General features: G+C 43.5%; 9 protein-coding genes across 9 annotated transcripts; 4 read left to right on the top strand and 5 right to left on the bottom strand.

Moving 5' to 3' along the window:
• Nucleotides 1-207: 207 nt before the first annotated feature.
• L203_105627 (uncharacterized protein) lies at nucleotides 208-824 on the bottom strand (the record flags this gene model as incomplete). The annotated part of the gene is made up of 5 exons (XM_066214994.1): nucleotides 208-284; nucleotides 340-408; nucleotides 466-515; nucleotides 604-626; nucleotides 690-824. The coding sequence occupies 5 exons, from the start codon at nucleotides 822-824 to the stop codon at nucleotides 208-210; spliced, it is 354 nt and encodes a 117-aa protein (XP_066071091.1).
• Nucleotides 825-1,142: 318 nt separating this feature from the next.
• L203_105626 (uncharacterized protein) lies at nucleotides 1,143-1,560 on the top strand (the record flags this gene model as incomplete). The annotated part of the gene is made up of 3 exons (XM_066214993.1): nucleotides 1,143-1,165; nucleotides 1,220-1,336; nucleotides 1,422-1,560. 3 exons carry the CDS (start codon nucleotides 1,143-1,145, stop codon nucleotides 1,558-1,560), a joined length of 279 nt encoding a protein of 92 aa, XP_066071090.1.
• A 114-nt stretch (nucleotides 1,561-1,674) lies between these two features.
• L203_105625 (uncharacterized protein) lies at nucleotides 1,675-2,909 on the bottom strand (the record flags this gene model as incomplete). Its single annotated transcript, XM_066214992.1, has 5 exons — nucleotides 1,675-1,920; nucleotides 1,973-2,120; nucleotides 2,170-2,431; nucleotides 2,484-2,702; nucleotides 2,759-2,909. The coding sequence occupies 5 exons, from the start codon at nucleotides 2,907-2,909 to the stop codon at nucleotides 1,675-1,677; spliced, it is 1,026 nt and encodes a 341-aa protein (XP_066071089.1).
• A 780-nt stretch (nucleotides 2,910-3,689) lies between these two features.
• Nucleotides 3,690-4,157, bottom strand: L203_105624 (uncharacterized protein; the record flags this gene model as incomplete). Its single annotated transcript, XM_066214991.1, has 4 exons — nucleotides 3,690-3,786; nucleotides 3,843-3,920; nucleotides 3,969-4,050; nucleotides 4,130-4,157. 4 exons carry the CDS (start codon nucleotides 4,155-4,157, stop codon nucleotides 3,690-3,692), a joined length of 285 nt encoding a protein of 94 aa, XP_066071088.1.
• A 236-nt stretch (nucleotides 4,158-4,393) lies between these two features.
• Nucleotides 4,394-7,263, top strand: L203_105623 (uncharacterized protein; the record flags this gene model as incomplete). The annotated part of the gene is made up of 10 exons (XM_066214990.1): nucleotides 4,394-4,573; nucleotides 4,628-5,244; nucleotides 5,297-5,624; nucleotides 5,685-5,841; nucleotides 5,895-6,011; nucleotides 6,074-6,124; nucleotides 6,170-6,309; nucleotides 6,373-6,779; nucleotides 6,838-6,979; nucleotides 7,027-7,263. The coding sequence occupies 10 exons, from the start codon at nucleotides 4,394-4,396 to the stop codon at nucleotides 7,261-7,263; spliced, it is 2,376 nt and encodes a 791-aa protein (XP_066071087.1).
• A 117-nt stretch (nucleotides 7,264-7,380) lies between these two features.
• On the bottom strand, nucleotides 7,381-7,841 carry L203_105622 (uncharacterized protein; the record flags this gene model as incomplete). The annotated part of the gene is made up of 5 exons (XM_066214989.1): nucleotides 7,381-7,464; nucleotides 7,520-7,630; nucleotides 7,676-7,708; nucleotides 7,762-7,772; nucleotides 7,823-7,841. 5 exons carry the CDS (start codon nucleotides 7,839-7,841, stop codon nucleotides 7,381-7,383), a joined length of 258 nt encoding a protein of 85 aa, XP_066071086.1.
• A 195-nt stretch (nucleotides 7,842-8,036) lies between these two features.
• L203_105621 (uncharacterized protein) lies at nucleotides 8,037-13,598 on the top strand (the record flags this gene model as incomplete). The annotated part of the gene is made up of 15 exons (XM_066214988.1): nucleotides 8,037-8,399; nucleotides 8,456-8,590; nucleotides 8,642-9,172; nucleotides 9,229-9,793; nucleotides 9,846-9,889; nucleotides 9,962-10,117; nucleotides 10,179-10,361; nucleotides 10,503-10,985; nucleotides 11,416-11,545; nucleotides 11,605-11,644; nucleotides 11,703-11,853; nucleotides 11,910-12,175; nucleotides 12,230-12,654; nucleotides 12,704-12,830; nucleotides 12,884-13,598. 15 exons carry the CDS (start codon nucleotides 8,037-8,039, stop codon nucleotides 13,596-13,598), a joined length of 4,314 nt encoding a protein of 1,437 aa, XP_066071085.1.
• A 175-nt stretch (nucleotides 13,599-13,773) lies between these two features.
• On the bottom strand, nucleotides 13,774-14,975 carry L203_105620 (uncharacterized protein; the record flags this gene model as incomplete). The annotated part of the gene is made up of 10 exons (XM_066214987.1): nucleotides 13,774-13,801; nucleotides 13,849-13,922; nucleotides 13,978-14,024; nucleotides 14,078-14,298; nucleotides 14,353-14,411; nucleotides 14,468-14,535; nucleotides 14,588-14,660; nucleotides 14,715-14,785; nucleotides 14,878-14,900; nucleotides 14,956-14,975. 10 exons carry the CDS (start codon nucleotides 14,973-14,975, stop codon nucleotides 13,774-13,776), a joined length of 684 nt encoding a protein of 227 aa, XP_066071084.1.
• A 379-nt stretch (nucleotides 14,976-15,354) lies between these two features.
• On the top strand, nucleotides 15,355-16,507 carry L203_105619 (uncharacterized protein; the record flags this gene model as incomplete). Its single annotated transcript, XM_066214986.1, has 4 exons — nucleotides 15,355-15,453; nucleotides 15,534-15,630; nucleotides 15,693-15,722; nucleotides 15,774-16,507. 4 exons carry the CDS (start codon nucleotides 15,355-15,357, stop codon nucleotides 16,505-16,507), a joined length of 960 nt encoding a protein of 319 aa, XP_066071083.1.
• Between the last annotated feature and the right edge of the window lie 2,325 nt (nucleotides 16,508-18,832).

The raw sequence follows: 18,832 nt of genomic DNA, 5'->3' as shown, positions 1-18,832 counted from the left end.
GCAGTAAACATCGAGCTCTCCGCTTGCAGAGGAAGACATGGTATTGTTGAAAAAATAAGGGACATGAAAATCGTGACTTGAAATAAACAGACAGAAGATTGGACCTATGCTTTCAACATCGAGTAAAGGGGGGTCAAAACCAAAACCAGGATCATTCTCGATGAGCCCTCGAAACTACCAGCAGTGTTGACCGTGGATAACCTGAGCTCATCGGGGATCTTCGTGAGGATAATAAGTGCGTCGAAGATGGCGAAATTTCTTAAGTGATATAAGAGAAAGAACCTCTACGTCAAGGAAATTAAGTAACAGGCTACTAAAAAATATGACTACAGCACTCACCCTGCTTTATATGTTCTCCCAATTCCAGCTGTTTCTTGAGAGCCTCCGGGTCTTTGACCTTTGCGTTTTCTTTGAAACATCAGGACAACATTGCGAGAAGACGCTAGAGTAGGCATCATGACTCACTTTCGAAAGCTCTTCGGAGACGCTTGTTAAATTCATATTCTTGGTCTGGGCTGGCAACGTTCGGACATTCTGTTAGCCACAAAACACAAGAAGAGAGAGAAGATACGGGCTTGATATGTCTTGGCGAATAGAACTTACTAGTCACGACCGAGACGATGCAACTGGGAGCTTTGAGTCAGTCGGTCGACTTGTGGCCAATCGTAAGCCCACAATTATCTACATACCTCCTTGTAGAGCTTTATAGCTTGAAGCCTCAAAGGTAACTCCTGTTGAGACTTTTGAGTCGTCTGCTGGATGATAGATGCGTACCCTCTACGGGCGGGTAGAGAAGATAAAGGTTGAAAGAAGTTGACAGGCATACTATCTGTTGTGACTCTCGCAGATGATAGCAGATAGTAACTAAGCGCAACCACCAATATATACAGCCGTGTTTTAAATCAAAATATAAAAAGAAATAAGAAAAAGGAGTCGATCTGGCGTCATTGTAATCAATTTCGGTGTTTGATGCCGACCACCCCGGACTTTGTATATGGCTCTCACTTAAAGACTTGACGGAGATGACCGCCTTTTTGAGATTTTGTTTTTGCTTGCTCACCTCTTCAACATTAACTTTTATTGTGTATAAGAAAAGACAATTACTTTTTCATAATCCGCATTTGCCCAAATTAAACAACATAATGCCTTCGTTTTTTAGAAACAGGTGGGTATATCGTTATTGGGCAGCTTGACTGCTAACTTAAATTACTGGGAATAGCCCTGAAGTCTCATCTCCAGCCTGTGAGCTGCCATCTCGGACGACAGCTTCCTCTCCTGGTTCCATCTCTTCAGCTAGCAAAGAGATAAATCCCCTTAATCCAAAAGGCCTGAAGCCGTACGTGTCACTTCTTGACGAAACTCTTAAAATCTTGATTAAGGCAAGGCAGTCGCTGATTGATACAATGAAACCCACTCCATAGATGTTGCGCTTGTCCTGAGACAAAGCAAGCCAGAGATGATTGCTTTCTGAAAGCTCCTGCGGGAGAAGGCGAGATACAATGCAAGGAATTTTTAGAAGCACATAAAGCTTGCATGAGGGGCTATGGCTTCAAAGTTTGATTCACAATTGGGGGAAGACAGGAATGCTGAGGAAACATGTGGACGGATCGGGATTGACACAGTCACTACTCATTACAAGACAAATACAGACTTTTGGTCTATGGATAGCTTTTTCTACGGCGGACGACCTCGGATGCGAACTTTGGCCACATCCCATCTGCCACCCCTACGGACCTTCCATCTCCAAGCATACCAAAGCATAGCAGGCCCAACTATATTGACAAGGATTATTATAAAGAGAAAGATTAATGTCGGAGTGTCTGGAGCATGCTGGTGAGCCGGAACAGCGGGCGGAAATAATGATATCGCCAAAATGACACTTGATACCGACATCACGAATGAGAAACCCTTGCCCGCTTCCTAGTCAAACCAGACATGAATTGAATAGCATGTTGTAGTGTGAACTACTCACTCTTACACTTTTTGCAGCGACAGGCCACCCTGCAAACAGCAGTACTGCTAATAAGACTAGTGAAAAGACGTGTAAAGTAGAGGGCAATCGAGACGCAAGTACGACTGAAGCTGAAAGAGCGGATGTGAGCGACAAGGAGGAAGTTAGACTATGATTCAATAAGCACCACCATATTGAACAACGGTTGTAAGGTATACCTTTTCTCTTGTCCCACCTCTTTCAATCCTATGCTAGCTCTTCTTTTCCTTATTCTTTCTCTTCTCCGTACTATTCTGACATCTTCCCCAGTCTTCAAGTCGGCCAGCAACAGATGAACAAACCCCAAGGCCCCTGCCAAAGGCCAGATAGAATCGGATGTGGTAGCAGACGTGAGAGTACCAAGGACTGGGGCGAGCAAAGAGAGCAAGAGAGGTGGCAAGATGAGAGTACGCAGGGAGGTGGGTTTGGGGATCAATGGCGCTAATATCTGCGTATTTAACACTCTTCAAACGTAACGACATTATGAAATCACCTTGATGCTTTTTAGGCTTCCATCTTCCCCATCCCCATTGCCAAACCGTCCATCCAATGACGCTGCAGATGAAGCAGCCCCAGCTGACAGATCCTGGAAGGACTCTTTCATCCCACAGAGCGCTGAATATGGCTAGGAATATTGCTATCGTTGATACATGTTGAGTTATTGGAAGGGCTGCAGATATTAGCGCTGCCAGTGACGGGCATGGTCTGAGAGCTTTATAAACATCTATATCAGCTCAAAGGTGTCTTTCTTGTCTTTTGCAGGCTTACATATATCTTGCAATTCTGACAGAAATTCAGGAGGCACGTAATTGTCAGGATAAGGCTGCCTCCTCCACAGAACCTTCTCCCACTCTGGTAATAGACTGGCCTGCTCATAAGGAGGCGCTACGGATGGAGCGAGGGACGAGAGAGAATCCATTTCATTGTGTGACTGTGAGCACGTCGGATGAACTGACTGTGATTTTATAAATGGCAAAGATTTCAAGAATATAAAAACAATTAAAATAAATCAAAAGAAAAGCGTTGTGGTGTGGAGGTCGAGAAATAGTAAGCCGCGGGGTTTTCATTGTGGATCAGTCTTACTGTCATTATAATGAACTTCAACAAATTGTTTATATTCAAATACAATTCCGCAAAGGTTATTAAGATTACATCTGCTGAAGAATTGACGTTTCGAGCTCAAGACTTGTCTGTTAGAATGCTGGTATTGCAGGGCTGTGGTTCAAAACAGTTATCATCACTCTTTCCTATAGCAGAAACAATTCTTAAAATCCTTGGAAGCAAGATCAATTCAGAGAGAAATTTGCTTCTATTTTTGTGTCATACATTTACAATGTTGCTCCACTATTCACCTACTGGTATGACTAGAACAGAATGCAGGGATTTCTTGATGACCATCAATATATCCTTGCACGCTTTCTTAGGCAGCAAGATTTGAGATAAGACAATGGACGTTAACAAGCAACTTGCTGAAAGGCGATCAAACAGTACAATACATTCCTATACAAGCCATGCAATCAAATGCTCAACACATACCAAGCTGTTCTAGGAACAGGGGTTGACTGGAAGAAATGTAAATAGTCTCAAGTCATATGCGGCGTTTTGTTGGTGGGAGTATTACAGAAGGAATAATCTAATATGTACGTCGTTTGTATAGAGGGCAATATGATTAATGACAAGCATCAAGTATCTCTACCACCTAAAAGTCATCAATCTTTGGCTTGTTCTCTTTGGGAACGGGACTGGATTGATTGGCAAGTTGGCTAAGTTGGCTGGCAAGGTGTACAGGTTTGCCCCTAACAAGCAGGCATTAGTATGTCATTTTGGCTCAAACAATCCACCAAAAACGCACTTTTGGAAATGTCTTTGTTTCGAGTTGTTCAACTTGGCAGAGATGGGTGAGAGGACATCAGAAGGGGACACAATAGACCTGTTCATGAGTTAGCCTGCGCCGAGAACATCTTATTGTGGTACTTACCCAGGTTTAACCCCCCCTCGACCAGCTGCACCTAGGAGACCCTTCTTCTGAAGGAAACTGGGCTGAGAACCAGCGTTTTGAGCTGTCGTGAGGATTTGTTAAAAGGAGAAGAAGACAACATTCAGCATTATGCAATGTTCAACCCACAGCGTCGGACTTACCATTGGACTGTTGGAGAGGAGCAGACATGTTGATCACTTACTATTGTCAAGTGGATACGAACAGATAGAAAGTAATTGTTGGATGAGAAGAAGTACAAACAAGATAAAAATAAAAGTAAAACAAAGAAGGCGCGTTCAAATCACCCAACTTGACAAACAACATGAAGTGGAGGGAGGAAAATGTATTACGTAACATGGAAACATCTTAAGGTGGAGGTTTATCGGACAATGCACTTCTAACATTGAAAACCATCTTTAAATGAGATGAAAGAAGGAAATACTCATGAAGATCCAGAGACAGATTATTCCTTGCCAATGCGCACATATGAGAAGACTTGGTCTGCAGATAATCTCACTATGCCAAGTTTAAAGTCGATGAGGCCCGCGAGCCAGAATGTTGAGGTGCTCGACGCAGAGGCAAGAGAAGTGAAATATGAACAAGAAGTAGGTTGCTCCCAACTATGAAGCTGTCTAGCTCACTCGTATCTGGCTTATTAGGCTATGATGGTTGAAAATTCCCTCCCTTCACAATCCTCTCTCACCTCCAATGAACCACTCAATGCTTTACCTTCGTATCAAGCAACACCCAAGCGCAGACCAAAACAAATACATTGCCTCCATTTACACACATCAAACTCAGAAATATTCAACACTCTTTCACGCTCTGAGTCCGAGGAGGATACTCGTGGGAGGTACAACACCACGTATTCAAGTCTTCCTCCGTCGCCCACAGCCGGACTCTTGAATACACCTACAGAAAAGGGTGTCTTAAGCCAAAAGTCTTTGGAAGAATTCCTGCATAGCCAAGTGGGACTGTCTCAAGATGAAAGCGACTCGGAGACAGAGCTGATCGACAAAGAGATCTGGCCTCAAAGGTCTGAAAGGGCCACAGTTGAAGATGACAAGAATAATGAACGGGATGGTATGTCCGTATCGCCTGGGATATCAGCTTCCTCGGCCTCGCCCGATTCGCCTTCAGCTACTTCAGAAGGTATACACGGAAGAGGTCAAGAGAGAAACTTGTTACAAAGGGGGGAGACTCTGGGAATGTGGGATTTATTGAAGGATGAGATGGAGTCAGAAGATTGGGATGAATGGATTGTTGGTGGCAAATGGTTCGTTCCGTATTAATCATGCCCCCCATACCCATGCTCATCCCAGCATTAGGGAGAGAATAGCAAATTTTCTCGCGGTGCCATTAGCGGTGGAAAAAACCATACTTTTTGGTGCCCTCCTCTGTTTAGATGGTTTTCTTTACAATTTTACCGTCCTTCCTATTCGAGCGGTCTATGCCCTCTCTCGAACTGCTTCTGGCTTGCGGCAAAATCAGGCTTGGTGGCCGATTCCAATCGCGCATGTCAGTTCAATGTTGAGGATGCTGCTACTAGTGATCCCTACTGTAGTTCTGCTAATTGGCACAGATGCTAGCAAGATGTACCATACTGTCAGAGGGCAAGATACTATCAAACTCTATGTCATCTTTAATGCCTTAGAAGTGCGTTTGGAATCATTCGCGCTTATCTCGAGGCTATAAAGTTTCTGATCAAGAGCATAGATTGCTGATAGACTATGTGGCGCTTTCGGCCAGGATGTCTTGGATACTCTATTTGCAAAGGAGACTCTATCGCCTAGTGTCAGGAAGCTGGGAAAAGGAAGAAAGCGACAGCAAGCTCGACCAGCCTTCTTCTTTGCTTTGTCGCTGGGCTATGTTTGTACGGCAGTTTCCTATATTTTCAGGTTGAACATCAACTGATTTCCAAAGCAGTGTTACATTCGCTTATCTTTTTTTATATGCTCGTATCCCTCAATGTTGCTATTAATTCCTATGACTACACACTACTTTCTCTATTAATAAGTAATCAGTTTGTGGAGATAAAAGGCTGTTCGTGCTCTCTGTTCCGCATGATGATGTTGATGGGCTGGGCTAATTCATTATCAATACAGCTGTATTCAAAAAATTTGAAAAAGAGAACCTCTTTCAAATCATGTGTGCAGGTATGAATCTCACGTTTCATGCTGCTTTGTCTCATACGGCATTAGACATTGTTGAACGCTTCCAGCTAAGCTTGATGTTGACGGTTATCGCAATACGAAATGTAATTGAAATGTCTGGATCTGAAATCGCTTTTCTTCCCAAAAGCTTCATGAGAGGCAAAAGTCTCGTAGAATCCATCCTTTCTGTGAGTTTTTCGTGTTCGTAGGAATTCTCAAGCAAAATTTGTCGGACTGATTCTCTAAATTAGCCTGTGCTGTTTGTGATCTTGTCCGAAATGGTGGTGGATTGGCTCAAGCATGCTTTCATCACAAAATTCAACCATGTCCGCGCTTCTGTGTATGAACGCTTCACCGATGTATTGGCCAAAGACGTCCTTCTTGCGGGCCATGCAGGTTCCCGCTATCGCTTCAAGGGTCGTAATCACCGTATTCTCCTTGATCAATCTCCATTAGTAGCCCGCCGCTTAGGATTTGCTTCCATCCCATTGGCATGCTTGGTCATCCGCATATCCTTTCAGGCCATAGGTATGTTGACTAGTCATCATGGAGAACAGTCAGATTTTGCAGATTGCCGTCAAGGAGGATATGGAAATACAATTTGGTGGGGATTGAAAGTTGGGAGCTGGATGGGATTAGGTATCTGTGTGTGGGGATGGTAAGTGAAACTTCTGGTGGTGGTGTGACGAAAGATGAATATCTGATTGCTTTGACAGCCTCGTATTTTTGAAAATCATGTTAGGCCTTTCGTTATTGGGCTATTCTGCAATGCGTCAAGAGGGAATGAATGAAAGAGAAGCACACGACAGGATTAACGATTTCGGGAGATCAGCTGTGGGTGAGAGTCAAGAAGAAACTGTACGTCTTTCCCTTGTTTTCAGCTTTAGTGTTTAATAGGAGGATAGAGATACAATCGCCTGACTACCGAATACCTCTCTCGACCTGGTATCAATTTGCCGCAGTACCCTGCTATTGCAGCTTACAAAGATGATACTGAACTTACTCAAACCCAGAACAATAGGAGAAATAGCGCTAAAGAAAAGATAGACGACGAGAACAAAGTTGCGCCAGAAGGCAAAAAAGGTAAAAAATGGCGTCTGGAAGAAGTTGAAAGGTGGACCATGGTAAAGCGTATCTGGTGAATTCAGTTATCCCTAGAACATTCTCGGATAAACAGTCAGACACTGTATTATTAATGTAGGCGCATTCATTTTTGTACTGTATGAACACCCCTAATTTTAGCAATGATACATTCTTATTTACTTTTCAGTAGGTACAGGTTTGGCTGGTGTCCCAGCAAGAAGTGAAGAACCTTTTTGCTTCCCAGCCCAGTCGTACTTTTTCTAAATAAACAGCTATCAGCACGTATTGATTTCGCAAAGCGCATCAGATCCTTACGTTGAAAGCTATAGCGATGGTAGCGGTTAAAGCAGGAAGAACGAGACCATAGATGACTACTTGTTTCGTGGTCTTAGGAGTGAACTTGAAATTCTGATAGACATTTTCTCGCTACCAACAAATAAGATCAAGAGTTTTGTAAAGTTATAGGCATACCATATGGGCCCATCTTTCGATAGCTGGATCAATCTACAAGATAGATATTAAGCGTCTTCATACTTGATGTCATTTTGTTGACTAACCTTTACCGCATCTATCATACTCCAGTTAGCTATATATGCCTGAAGTAACAGGGATACTTACTCCAGTTTCCTCCAGCCATAGTGGATAATTTGTTACTATTAAAAGATATAAATTAGAAGTGAGATGAATCTTGAATTGTTAGTTGGTAGACATTTGATCCCGCTGCATAGAGTCGGGGTAATAATATTTACACGTAACGCTATTTTTCATCATTCTTTTTGCTTCTTTCACAAAATTTATTACTTTCAATTGCATCTATACAAACCCGCTCACCATGTATGGGTACCGCGGTCGCTCTAGATCGCCAGAATATACAAGTCACCGACAACGCCAATATTCTCCTTCTGGTCCTAGGTCTCGTTCACCACCTCCGCCACCACGAAGATACGATTCCCCGCCTCCGTCAGACAGGTACAATGATTACTCGGGATATGGAAGCGTGAGATATGAGGAAGGTCATCCGCCTAGGAGGTATGAGCAATTCTACCCTGGGAGATACAATGAAGACAGGTACCATGATGATTACCATCGCGACCACGCCCCTTCTGCTCGTTTCGATGAGAGAGAGGAAGGCTGGAACAGACCTCGCTACGATCATGCAGAACAGTGGGAGAAGGGTAGGAATCAAGATCTAGCTGTGAGTAGTGCAGGCAAGATATTGAAAGGAAGAGATCGTCATTGACATGAAGACAGATGTTTGATGCTACGTCCGCCTCCTACGAATCGCAACAACATAGCAAAGAAATAGGCAAGAGAGGCAAAGAACCCTCCCAGCCCTCTAAAGATGTAATATTCCTTGGGATTGATCCCGAGTTGACAGAAGCAGACGTGAGTGTATGATTCGTCTTGAAGGGAGGATTCGCCTCATGTTTTTTCTAGTTACTAGGATATCTTCAAATTGAACACAAAGCCGTCGTTGATAGCGTGAAGGTTGTCAAGGACAAATTCACTGGTGCCTCCAAGTTCTTTGGATTTGCAACTTTTCACAATCTGGAAGGAGCTACTAATTTTGTCAATGAGAATTTTCCTGCGATTCTCATGCCGGCTCTCTATGCACATTCCACTCCGCGTAAAGTCAAGATTGACTTTTCCACTCCTTTTCAAAATCCTCATCCCAGTGGGTTTGATACGCGCCATCATGGTACGGCATATGTCCGCCCTGGACATGACGGGATGCGCGATATCGGCACTCCAGGTGATGATAAGCGGGTTTTGCTCTTGCGTGGTTTGGACTCCTTGACCACATCTGGAGAGGTCATCTATCGGTCTAGTCAAGAAATTGCGAGGATGGTTGGTAAGCAGGGGCAAGAAATAGAAGCTGGAAAGACAATTGTCAGAGTTGTGTTGATTGTCGATAAATCGGCGAGGAGTAATTGGGGTTATGCGTTTGTTGAGTTGGCTACTAGCGAGGTTGGCTGAAATCATTGACAGATATGTTTAAAGGTCATACTGAAATTACCCTGTAGCTCGCATCTGCATTGCTCCCGTTTTTATTATCTCCACAACATCAACCAAACGGATTCCTAATCAATTCTGTTCCAGTCGCAGCTTCTTTCGCCAATCCGACATCATTTGTTCCAGTAGCAGCAGGCCCGCTGGGTGGCGAATTCATTATTATTTCTTCTAGAGCCGGAGGTTTGGGTAGCGAAACAATTGACAAGCCTGACGGCCGTTGGTGCGCATACTGGCACGAAAGGGCTGGCGCAGTGGAAGATGTGCCTCAAGGCGCCCCCATTATCAGAGAAGACGGCATGGTTGAACTCACTCCGGCCCACCGATCCTTTTTGGGCGGGCTGGCAGGATTACCAGCTCAAACTAGTGCGAAAACTGCTCAGACGCAAACTGTACAGCAGACGGGAACGGCTCCCGTCAACCTTTCCGGCTCAGTGCAACCTATTAAAATTGGTGGGGCTAGCAAGAGCAAGAAAAAGGAAGAGGTTGGAATTGTTCCAATCATGCAAAAGAAGAATGTCTTAGGTGACACGGAAGAAGAAGATAGAATCGGCCAAGATACTATTTTGCTTTCTAGAAGTGAGTACTGGTAGTCATTTGTTATAAAATTTGCGCTAATCAAGCCCTTCAGCGAAAGGCGCCCGTATTATACCCCCCACTTCAACTAGTCGGAAGGTGACCATTAGGCTCTTCTTAGCTCTTCTTGCGCATTGCTCAGTGAACTCATGCTCATCTTAAAATTCACAGATTGCCGGCAACATCAACAAGTGGAACACCAAACAATCTGAATTGGCCGCGCCCGAACTCGCCAATGACAACTTACCCCCTAAGGGCGTTTCTGACGCCAATACAGTTTCGGGTACTAAAAGACAGTTCGGCTCTTCAGTGGCACAAGCTGTAACTGTAAACTTTTTCTCCGGTTGCGGTGTATTTGTTTTGTTAATGTGCTTTTGTGTTTTTCAAGAAGACTGCCAGTCCCTCGACAAGTCCGCCGCCGGCGCCTGTCTCACAACCTAGTGATGATTTCGATTACACTGATGTCTCGAAGTTCAATAGCACCGGCAAGGTCGCATGTTTGCTTTGTCAAAGGCAATTCAAGACGGAAGATGTCCTTAGAAAACATGTTGTTCAATCGGATCTTCACAAGGCTCGCATATTTCTTCAAACTCTGTGTCCCTCGTGGGTCCAGAGTATTAATGTTCAGAACTGACTTATGTTTCTGGGTTTTTATCTTCATCTTACCATCATCAACCACACCGCTGATACAATGAACATGACGAAACCACAGAACAACTTGAAGGATTCTTTAATGTGCCAAGCTGGTCAACACCGAAAAGCTGCTATAATTGCTAATGTAACGCCGCCTGTGGAACCTTCAGTACCTACTATGGAATCATCACAACCCAAATACAGAGACAGAGCCGCCGAGCGTCGCGAGGTTTTCAACCAGCCCGCTGTCCCCTCTCGTAAAGAGATGGAAGCCCTCGCTGCTTCTACTGCTGCATACCAGGGCAAACGCAAGCCTGCTCCTGCTAAACAACCTGCACCTCCTCCTGAGGTAAAGGAGGTGGGGCAAGAAAATGTAGGGAATCAGTTACTCGCAAAGATGGGTTGGAAGACCGGGGAAGGGTTGGGCACGAGCGGAGAAGGCAGAGCCGAGCCTGTCAAGGTTCAACAATTTGAGAGTCGAGCTGGTTTAGGCGCATCAAAAGGCGTAGAAGCAGGCAGATGGAGTGGGCCTGATGGGTGGCAACAGAGAGCAAAGGATATGGTAAGTCCCCCTTCCAGTACACATATATTTCCTCCGTTTGTTCGGTGTAGGATGTGTGTGTCTAAGAGAGTATGAGCTCATGTCGATAAACTTTTGGCAATACAAGACTAGGGATAGGTTCAACTCTTGAGTCTATCCAATTCCATTGAATCAGAAGGCATTTGACTCTTTACCTGTTATCAAACCCGCCGACTGGAACACCCAAATGATGCCTCTGCACTTGCGTTACTGTAGAGTTGACAATGCACATCGTTTCCATCTCTGCTAAAAGTATCATGATTCTAAGGCCTCAATATAATGATTACGTAATATAAATCGTGTAGAGGAGATTTCGCGCTTGACTTGTTGGTGTTTGGCTCGACAGTTTACTCTTTGTTAATGATTCAGATATCCTTATCAGCTATATAGAGAACTGTCTGCAAAATAACAGCAGATCATGGCGCAAAGGCAAAGCAGGAGGTCGTCAGGTCTGACGCCTCTGCCACAACACTCAACGAGAGCAGATGAGAGTCAGAGGGGAGAATCAGGGATGTTCGTTGAGCAGCAAAAGTATGATGACTGTAAGTAGGAAACAACTTTTGCAAGTAATCTTATCTGGTGTGTAACGACATACGGACAGTTCGACGGAGGCATCGAGAGCAAAATAAAGAAATCATAATGTAAGTTGGTTGTTTTGTACTCAACTGTGAGTATTGTAATACTAATGATGCTATCCAGGACCAATGTCGAGCGCAAGAAAGCCATGAAAATCCTTGAGGATACTAATATAGCGCTTCAAGACCAAATCAAAGATCTTACTTGGAAGAATGCCTTGTTAAAAAATCAAGTCATAAGAAAGGAAAGGGAAATGGCTCAGATGAGTAGTCCAGTGAGATACAATTTATCTACAGTTTAGTAAACTTTTTGTCTCTGACTGCGACATAGATGGTAACACAAGCCTTAGAAGGTCTCTTAGCTGCTGTTCCAGTCTTCAACAATTTGCGGATTGCTTTAGCGTCGCTTCAAGCTAAACAATCAACATCTGCTGAGAAGTTGTTAAATAGCAGACCGACTCTTTCTCTGGTTGGAAACCCCATCGCTACGCGACCATCAACTAGAGGGCAACCAGGCGATGGGCTAAGAAGGCTAGAAGAACAAGAAAATGAAGGTGATTGGGTTGACGAAAGGCGGATGGCCTCTAGATCTCGAGGGTAAGCAATTCCACATTTAGCCTTTGGAACCAACAAGACTAATGGTATAAATAGGCGCCAAACCGATGTTGGATCGGTTGCTAACTCAAGATCACCTAGACCTGACACACCGATATCGCCAGCACGATCATCCGTATCACCTAGCCCTAAAAAGGTTTCTTCTGTCCGGAAAGTTGTCACAAAACGAAGGCGAGAGAGTGGACTATTAGCTCCTAGACCTCGATCTGCTTCACCCGAAGCCACGAAATCTACGTCAGACGAATTGCCAACATTGGATAGACAGTATCATTTAAATTCTGTTTTGAAAGAGAATCAAGACAACAAAACAGGCAGACGGGACGAAAGCTTTATGGTGGAATCGAGGTCTGACAAGACACTGTCATTGATAAATGAGGTCGAATTGGAGGCTATCAAGACCGAACAAGATGAGAGTAGATCTCAGGAACAAGTGGAACAAATGGAAGAATATCATTCAGATGGTTAGTAATCTTTTTTTTCCTCATCAAGTGAATTCACCGTGTTCTGTAGAAGATTCGAAACAAGAAAAGCTGTCCACACTGATAGACATGCCTGCAGAAGCACTGGCGGAAATAGGAGGACGAAGTCGTAGAGCGCGTTCAAGCATTGTTAGCTATAAAGAGCCGAGCCTCGTCAAGTAAGAGCTTCTTTTGATGTGTAGACGGATATTTTTAACTAGTATGTTTCTAGGAAAATGCGGAAGCCCGATGGCGTGAAGAGCGATGAAATGCTCAAAACAATCACCCGCAAATCTCTTTCGCCTAAACGATCTCCAAGAAAATCCAAAGGCAGAGCAGAGACTTGCCGGTTGTCTCCTTCCTTTCCATCTTTGTCAGACCAACCGATGAATGCCTCACACTTGACTTCTGCCCGCACTGTTAGCTTGCCAAGCCAACCAATGAGACGAAAAAGCGCCTTACCGAGACCTGGTAACAACGAACACATAGCTGGAGTCACGACAAGCAAAACCAGGGAGAGAAATGATGCTGGGAACTGTGAAGATGAAGAAAAGTTGGATGACAAATTAGAGAAGATTCTTCTAATTAGTGGTGGAAGTGGATGCCCGAATTCCTCATCATCATCTACAGCAGGTTTCCATCATCTAGCGACAAACAGCTCTCTCGCCTCGGCGCCCTTGCCCACAGTCTCCGTTACCAATCACGACTTGACCTCTATACCCATGTCTGGCAGAGATAAACAATCCTCTGACACCAACCCCTTCGTACGATCCGCCTTTCCTGCGGTTCGAAAGCTATCCACTCATAAATCTTTTACGCCCTCCGAAACAGTCCGGATGAGAGATATCCTAAGCGAGGTGGAATCAAATTTTGAAGCAACCCAAGCAAGGAATCACTCGACGACAGTATTGGGAAGGAACAAACACAAGGACAGCATGTCAGATTAAGAATGTCTGAAGACAGAGACAAACTCCTGTATATTTGAGGTTTAATAATTATAATAATATTGCATAGAATAATGATGTCATAAATTGTCTCCGAAAGATAGCTACATCCTGGAGTATATATTCTGATAAGTGGCTATCACTTGTATACATATTCAAAACAACAAGACGACTACTGTTAGTTCTCAGGTTTAGCATCAGATTCACTACAAAAGTCCCGAGTAAGATCATAAGTCGCATGGAATGCAATCACTTTCCAGTCTCGTTCAAAATTGCCTTGTTGAAATCTTCGAGAGGAACAAGATCTTTGTTAGATAGTAGCGAAAACTAGTAAAGCATAGTGAGCGTCATCTTGCGACTTAAAGAGACGTCATAGTCGCACCTCGTCAACAAAGAGTAAAAAGTGACGATAGTTGGTATTCAAATGAGCTATTGAGAAATTTAGACATTCTAGACCTTCTCGTACATAATGATCTTCTCACCTTCAATACCCAAGGCACATATTTGGTCGAAATGCGAATGGTAAATATGAGCATATACTCGGAACAAACGTCTCAAGATAGTTTTTGCAGTAGCCATAAATGTGGGTGAGAATCGTTTGCCGATAGTCTGAGGGAAGTGTTTCTCGTCGTCGAGTATAGATTGCGTCCAAGACATAAGAGCTTCAACATATGCAGGAGCGGAGAGATGAGTAGGCTTCTTGCTAAAGTGACATTGGTAAGCAGAGATCTAGTCATAGCAAATTTACAAGACATACTAGGTCGTTCCATCTTCCCAAAAGTACTCGTACTTGGGACCGGCGTTCATAATAGGGCACTACCAAACGCTCAAGTCAGCACTAAGACTCATAACAGCAACAAACCAACGCATACTTCTGTCGGTGTACAAAATTCAGATATGGTCCCATACAACATGTTGACGTGATTAAAGAAATCAACAACTGTACTCGCAATTGTCAACTTAATCTGTCCACGAATGGAGACAGCACTTACCATGAACAGCAATCCATTCTTGCAAGTCTTCTCCCTCTGGTAATTTGACTGCTGTTCTCAAGTTTCCAGACCCCTATATTCAAATCAGTGAATAACTACCCAGCTTATAGATTGAATATAGACTCACAAGTGTTTGTTGAGCATATTGTTTAAGTTGCCATTGTTTTGTGCCCTCTGGGACCTTCTTCGGTTTAAATGCTAGTTAAAATTGTTAGATTTGGCATATAGAGAATTGGTTGGACGAGCGACGAGTTTTCTCGTCCAGCATAACTAAATTAATGAGCACATACTGCGAGATTGGCCGCTTTTGTTGCTGACAATACCGTCAGTCATGGCTCAGACCACTCCCAGCGGATAGCGATACTTACATATTAAATAAAGTTGACATTTGAAGAAATGGCAGTTGAGATTTAAAGATAGAAATGAAATCAAGAAATGTTGTGAACGTTCTGTTTATGTGGTTGGCTGACTTTTGGACTTTTAGACGCGTCGCGTATTATATCCAATTACGTAAACTTGTGTAACTCAAATTCATCTATGTGTATATCTCACAATTTTTGAATTTGAACTTCGAGCCAAAACACATGAAAAGCGCAAAATTTGAAACAATATCTCAAACAGGCTTGTAATATGCTGGTTCTTTGGACGTAACTTATCAGTGAATTGTCTGAGCTGCTAAACGCCAGGTGTCAATGATTAGAATAATGGCTTTTTTGTCCATCTTCTTACTGGCAGCCTTGCCTGCTTTGATCTTTTGTATACCTTTGATGACTGAACCATATGCTCTTTTGGACCCCCAAACACTCAACCAATTTGAAAATCAGAGCGGCCGGACGCCAAGCTGGTGCAACATGGGTTGGTGGGAGGTGAGTCTACGATTTGTGCCAATAGCGGATACACAGTAATGACTGTTGTTACATGCTAATTGGGTCTGTTTGTGCAACAGAACACGAAAAGTTTTTCAGCTGCTGCTGAGGCGCTTTCCAAGAAGTTGTTGGGATTGGCGAAGGAAGGAGGATATCAAGGCGGAGGAAGGGTACTTGGTGAGCGTTAGACAAAACCGTATGGATTGTGTAAACTAGCTAATCATACCATTGACTGCTAGATGTGGGGCACGGCGCGGGCGAGTCATTATGTAATGGTTTTATTGTGTTTTTGACTCAAAATGATGCTGACTTTCTTACAGTGCTGCATCTATCTCAAGTGACTCCCCCAAATCATCTTCACGGCCTCACCTCCTTAGCATCAGATACAGCCAAAGCCAAGGCACTTGTTGGCAATTTTTATCCCAATTCCTCGACACATTTAGATTTTTTCACCTTTTCTGCTCAATTCAGGCCAGGAAAGGATATAGGGCATCCTCTCGATCCTAATGGCGGATATCTGAAGGAGCACATACATCAGCAAGTCTCTGACAGAATGCTTTATGATGACAAACACACGGGTCGTTGTATTTACAATGCCGACCCAGAACATATCAAAAAGTCTCCTTACAATTTGGTATACATTCTTGACTCAATCTATCATTATCCACCCTCTCTCATGATGTTCCTCGACTCCTTACGCCCAATACTCAGCCCATCAGGCTTGGTCGTCTACACCGACCTGCTTCCACCTCAAAATATATCATCACTCGTAGCCCGAGTGTTATCATATCTTTTCGCTGTTCCACTACCAAATCTGATTGAGAGACCTGCCTCTATAGAAGAGTACAGAGCAACTCTGGAAAAACATGGCTGGAAGAATGTGGTGGTAGAGGATTGGAGCGACAATATTTGGGCTGGATTTTCCACGCATCTGAAACAGAGTGGTGGAGCCTGGCCGCTTGTAGGATCTGTTGTAAGAAGGGCCGAGAAGGGCGGCTGGCGGTTCATAGGAGTACGCGTTGAGCACCAAGAAGATGTTTCGGATACACCGTAAAAGGTGTATAGTACTGATATGGCTGATTGCTGGGTGGCAACACGACCTTGTCAATTCAATGGCATGCGTTGTCAGCTGTTAGTAGATACAGAACCATTCGACGGTTCTCTGTGGCTTTCACCACTTACAAACTTTTTTCCATGTTTGAGACGACAGAAATGGGCCAAGTAGGGCACACCCCCCACCACATTAATGAAACAGATGATACCCTACAGGATTCATTACTCATGAGAGTAATCAACGTTTGTCACAAATTCTACTCTCTTGACAATTCGCTTAGCTCGCAAAACACAACATCATGATTAGCACGCCAATAGCTTATTTCCTTGCAAAACGCCGTGGCTGTTTTCCTTTCCGGTAGTGAAAATGGCAAAGTACACTGGTGAATTGAGGTTTTGAAAAGGAATGCGATGGCGTCAGTAACAAAAAAAATCGGGATCCGATATCACATTGCCACTTGATTGAGCATACTTTTTCCTGAGACTATTCTCACAATCCCACTCTACAAACCAACAAGTATCATCGAGGATGATGAGAATGAATCACAGTTTGGGTCGCGATATCACACCTCCGAACAAGTGTGGCTTAATTTGATAGGTATCAAGTAACATCACCCAAGATGGACGCCCAATCTGAGCTTGAGAGTAGTCGAGATTTTGAAAAATGCGTAAACGTTTCCATGCCTAGGAAATGTACAGTGGTTATATTGGTTGCCCACATGGTGAATGGACTATAGATATAACAATTTAAAGCTCAAGGCTCTAATACACTAATTCACAACTTTGCAACACTCTTGATTTACATCTCTGGGCTCATAGCCTATGGATTTACGATATAATGGTGAATATGTTCTTGTGTTTGAATGAAGATGTGATTGTTGGAGGATGGATAATGGGTCATGAATACGTATGTGAATGATTTACACGCCTGATCAGATAACTTGTAGCTTGTCCATACAAATCTTTCATTGCTCTTCATATACTCTTCATGCATAATTTTTATTGATGGATTTTAATCAACGACATACAGGTCACGTGATTTGGCCCATATGTCAGAAGCAGATAGGCTTGCGGAGTAACTGGCACGCCTAACTAGGCGCCACATAGTATAGTTCCATAAACATTCATGTTTATACTTTACCTTTCCATGTATTAAGTACTGTAACCGAGTCAAATCCTTGACACCATATGTCAAGGATTTGACTCCGTTTATAGATATTGCATAGGATAAAGGTAAACTATAAATATGAATATTTATGGAGCTATGCTATGTGGCGCCTAGTTAGGCGTGCCAGTTACTCCGCAAGCCTATCTGCTTCTGACACCACAATAGACGAGGATTCAAGTCAGTTTTTATCTTAATGTGACCAAAATCATAGTAGATAAGTGAAAGCAACACGTATCACACTACGTTTCGTGTTGATATAACGTATGTCTAGCTGATATTCCAACTGATGTTTTGAGAACAGCAAATGTAGCACTGGTTGATACATTGAAATAACCGTCTAAAGAAAAGATAAATTATGACATTCCTCTTTATATATCCTCTACTACAGCTCAGGGAACGGTTGTGTTCCAGGTTGAATAATATGATGGACAGAGCCAGACCTATAGCAAGCTACACAAGACAGCGGAGGTCGCCGTAGCGCATCCATAAGAGCACCAGTACAACACAGTGATGGATGCATAGTAAGATACATCCATTCATAAGTGTCGTATAGGGCGATACACTTACACCTTTCCATGAAAATCTCACGCGCCTATCTGCAAGATTGCATCTGCAATTGATTTGATTCCGTGTGATTTTCTGAAAATCCGAAATTCTCGTGATATTGCAGTTTTCAGGGGCTGTTCATTCTCTGTCCTGTTATTTTACTCATTGCGTGGCTGCGAAAGTCAATAATTCTCTTTACCCATCTTTTTTTTCTTTCTTCTTTTTTTTTCTCCCTTCATCGCCAGCCAGTTCCGCCTTCCTGGTTCAGTCAGCTTCGCCACTCCACGCACAGGCCCTCCGAAACGCCGCTGGCGACGCCACTCTTGTCATTGTTTTTCGCGTTTTGTGGTTTTTTTACGTGTCGACACTATATCCGTTTTTTTATCATTCAACTTTTTTCTGGATATTCAAGAGTCTGTTTGAAGAAGAGGTTGTCGACTTACCTCTCTCTCTCTTGACCCACAACTCGTCTATTCTCGCAGAGGCGGTTGGCATTTTACTAGTTGGCACGTGTTTAACAAGGTCGTGTCTTTGAAGACGGCCATTTACTGGATATCGGTGGGTCATTTCATCTCGCAACAGCGAACGCGTAGCGACATAGCACTTTAGCAT

The sequence above is a fragment of the Cryptococcus depauperatus genome, chromosome 7 (assembly GCF_001720195.1).
Source record: "Cryptococcus depauperatus CBS 7841 chromosome 7, complete sequence".
Lineage (NCBI taxonomy): Eukaryota > Fungi > Basidiomycota > Tremellomycetes > Tremellales > Cryptococcaceae > Cryptococcus > Cryptococcus depauperatus.
Note: the sequence above shows the minus strand (reverse complement) of the source record. Positions and strands in the feature narration are given on the sequence as shown.